The 3,148-nt window shown below is 33.2% G+C and overlaps 2 protein-coding genes across 8 annotated transcripts in view; one reads left to right on the top strand and one right to left on the bottom strand.

The window, feature by feature from the left end:
- The window catches only part of ROCK2 (Rho-associated, coiled-coil containing protein kinase 2), an 11,355-nt gene extending 10,698 nt beyond the window's left edge, over positions 1-657 (bottom strand). For 3 of the 5 annotated variants that reach the window (XR_001916942.2, XM_018035901.2, XM_026819124.1), the window contains exon 1: positions 296-440. The gene's annotated coding sequence lies outside the window, so the exon portion shown is untranslated. Of the gene's footprint in view, positions 1-295; positions 505-568 lie in introns of those variants that run through there. The other 2 variants (XM_026819123.1, XM_026819125.1) reach the window with 2 other exon arrangements.
- A 179-nt stretch (positions 658-836) lies between these two features.
- LOC108631749 (BTB/POZ domain-containing protein 6-B) overlaps positions 837-3,148 on the top strand; it is a 41,897-nt gene continuing 39,585 nt past the window's right edge. Inside the window, exons 1-5 of one of the 3 annotated variants that reach the window (XM_018035908.2) lie at positions 837-1,144; positions 1,241-2,178; positions 2,270-2,596; positions 2,668-2,844; positions 2,934-3,095. In XM_018035908.2, the coding sequence (XP_017891397.1) occupies positions 1,303-2,178; positions 2,270-2,596; positions 2,668-2,844; positions 2,934-3,095 (1,542 nt within the window). In that variant the 5' untranslated portion in view covers positions 837-1,144; positions 1,241-1,302. Of the gene's footprint in view, positions 1,145-1,240; positions 2,179-2,269; positions 2,597-2,667; positions 2,845-2,933 lie in introns of those variants that run through there. The other 2 variants (XM_026819127.1, XM_018035909.2) reach the window with 2 other exon arrangements.

The raw sequence follows: 3,148 nt of genomic DNA, 5'->3' as shown, positions 1-3,148 counted from the left end.
TGAATAAAATTTTAACAGTTGATTTTTCATAGAAAAAAATTCTTTCAATAAGAATAGTAAGTACTAACGATTATTAAAAGAATATTAATCTGTTGTTCATATATTAATGTATTAGCGAAAAATAAGAAATTCATGAAATGACAGATCGTAGAAGTCTGTCAGGAAGCTTGTTAGAGTTAAGGTGGATCCCGTGCAGGTGCTTCTGAATCCGTCACAAAAGATTTTCTAGATATTTCGTGTTTCCCATTTTCATTGTTGGTTAATTAATGTTAGAAGAAAATTCAATCTAACATACCTAATATCACGAATACCATGTCCAGTACTCCGTCTAATAGAATAAAAATACTATAAAATACATTATTTTCCTACGTAAATTGGTCGCGATTGCACACAGCTGAGCCGTGCATGCGCCATTGGGAAAATTCACAACGGTCATCAAAGGCCAATGGAAAAACTTGCGGAAAACTTAAAATCCTCTGATTCGCCCTCCGATTAGCAAGAAAACTATAGTGTACGTACAATGATTAAAATGAAATGTTCAATCTTCGTAATAAGAGCAAAATAGCACCTGTGTCAGATGCGAATTGTTCACATTATTAATTTAAAAATATCCAGCATCTTCATGATGTTTGGTTATTCGCACTGTACTCAACACCATTCGAATGTTCAATGTTTCGACATTGGCAACATAAAATTTATGCTTTCTTCGTGCATGTATATTTATTTGAATCGAAAACAGGGTAGAATCTTGCACGTATTACCGAAAAAACTATGTTGGAAATCATTGAGACGGAGCTTCAACGACTTCGGAAAAACGATGTAATGGAGTGCAGGCATAACTAAAATGGCGTACAACGTGGCGCACAACGGAATTAGATGAAATATAAGTTCTTGTAATTGTATAATATTGTTTATAACATAAAACCACTTGAATTAAACTGGAAATCCTTTTCCAGACTATCCTGTTTCATTGAATAAACTACACAGCCTCAGTCCATACGATACACATGTTTCTATAACATGGAAAAATTCTTAGTTTTCCCGCGCGTATTTCGATACTCGTCGAACTGTTCTATGACTTTTTTTGGCACCGTTTGTGTCATATTTTATATTTATAGCAATAGCACGTATCGCAAATAGATAGGTACGTATAGTCATTGCGTTTAATATGTTGGAATACTGCTTTTGAAATACTTGGATCTTTTTTTGTAACATTATTTATACCCTTTGCTTGTTGCAGTTTTAAACAACGTGTAATTACGTAAGTCATAGTTATACTCTCCCATTCTGAATTCTGTGGAAATGAATCTGACTTCTGATTGGCAAATCAATAAAGAAAAACTTCTGGATCGTAGTCGATACTTATTAGAAACAGGAAAATGGGCCGACTGCCGATTTGTAGTTGGGCAGGTATCTCACCAACAAATATTGAAAGGACATAAACTACTATTGGCAATGTCTAGTCCTGTCTTTGAAGCAATGTTCTTTGGAAATTTGGCAGAAAAAAATGACCTAATACCTATTCGGGATGTTCAACCAGAAGCTTTTAAAGCTCTTTTGGAATATATATATACAGATGGAGTTGACCTAAGTTCCTTCGAACTGGCTTGTGAACTATGTTATTGTGCCAAAAAATATATGCTTCCAGCTTTGGTGAAAGAATGTACAAGGTATCTATGGTCTGATGTATCTCCAGAGAAGGCTTGTAGAGCTTACGAATTTGCTAAATTATTTGAAGAGCCCGTCTTGATGGAAAAGTGTCTCCAAATTATTTGCACAAAAACGGCTCAAGTTTTAGAAGAACCTAGTTGGGAAGAAGTTGAATTAGGAACACTGTTGACAGTGTTGGATCAAGAGGAGTTACAAATAAATTCTGAAATTGATCTATTTATGGCAGTGGAACGTTGGGCAAAAGCTGAATGTACAAGGAAGTCTCTTGACCCTAGTGACGGAAAATCTTTAAAGTCAGTGATTGGCAATGCATTATCAAAGATTAGATTTTTAAATTTAAGTCATAAAGAATTCGCAGAAGGGCTAGGGGCGTCTCTGTTACTCACACAAGATGAAGCTTTTGCTATTCTTATGAACATAATCTGTACTAGTAACAGCAAAACACCTATGCCTAAAGAATTTTCAACCAATACTCAGAGAAGAGCTAAATTATTAACACCTTCAGCAGTAAGTATAAAATATATTATATGTTATGAAAGTCAAGTATATTAGTTTTTAGATTTCGAATATACACACTTCATAAGATCTCATCTTGTAGAAATTTAGACAATGTGGTCCACATTGTCCATCCTTGTTACCCCTTAATTATGAACAATCTACTGTTAACATTAATGAATGTAGTGGTACATCAGGAAATGTATCGAACGAAAATGATATTGAAATGCAAAATGAAGTGATAAATGATATAATGACATATATAATGGGCAAATATTTGTGCCAAGGCCCGATATATTACTGTCTAAGATCCATACATTTAGTATCGGAATGCCTTAATACGGATGAACTAGATAGTTCTTTAACTTTTAGTGTGGATAGAAACATTTATGTTTTGGGAATACAAATACCCACACAAATTGCTAAAACTGTAAGTTAATTAGTACGGTTATAAAACGAATGTTTAGCCAGATTATTTCACAACTGCATTACCCATTACAGTTCAATAATATGGATCATGCTACTGAGACTGGCATCACATATGCGGAAAACTTGTACGCTCAACTTTTAGATTCTGATAATACTCGATTAACGTGCATACATTTTACTATGAAATTAAATATACTAAGTCTCGCAGAAGTTATGTTCGATCGACCTATTTTTATCCAAAAGAATAAGGTACGTATACAAGCAATTCTTTGTAATGAATTTAATGAAATAAAAAGACATGAAATTGAAAGTTATTATTATTTTTTGTTCAATAATAGGTTTATCGAATTGCTGTAGTTTTTAATAAAGTCGGATGGTATCCAATAGGGCACTGTAGCAAAATTATGTACTATGATTCTGTTTGTTTCCGTTTTAATGTTGGTGTTGAAGATGATATACGAGATGGACTCATTCGATCTATAATTTTTACGCATAATAAGGTAAACGCGAAATACTTATAATACAATTTGGTTTAAAAATTTAGATATTTTAA

The sequence above is a fragment of the Ceratina calcarata genome, unplaced genomic scaffold, assembly GCF_001652005.2.
Source record: "Ceratina calcarata isolate Rehan_Ccalc_2016 unplaced genomic scaffold, ASM165200v1 scaffold93.2, whole genome shotgun sequence".
Taxonomy (NCBI): domain Eukaryota; kingdom Metazoa; phylum Arthropoda; class Insecta; order Hymenoptera; family Apidae; genus Ceratina; species Ceratina calcarata.
This window is presented reverse-complemented; position numbering and strand designations above follow the sequence as displayed.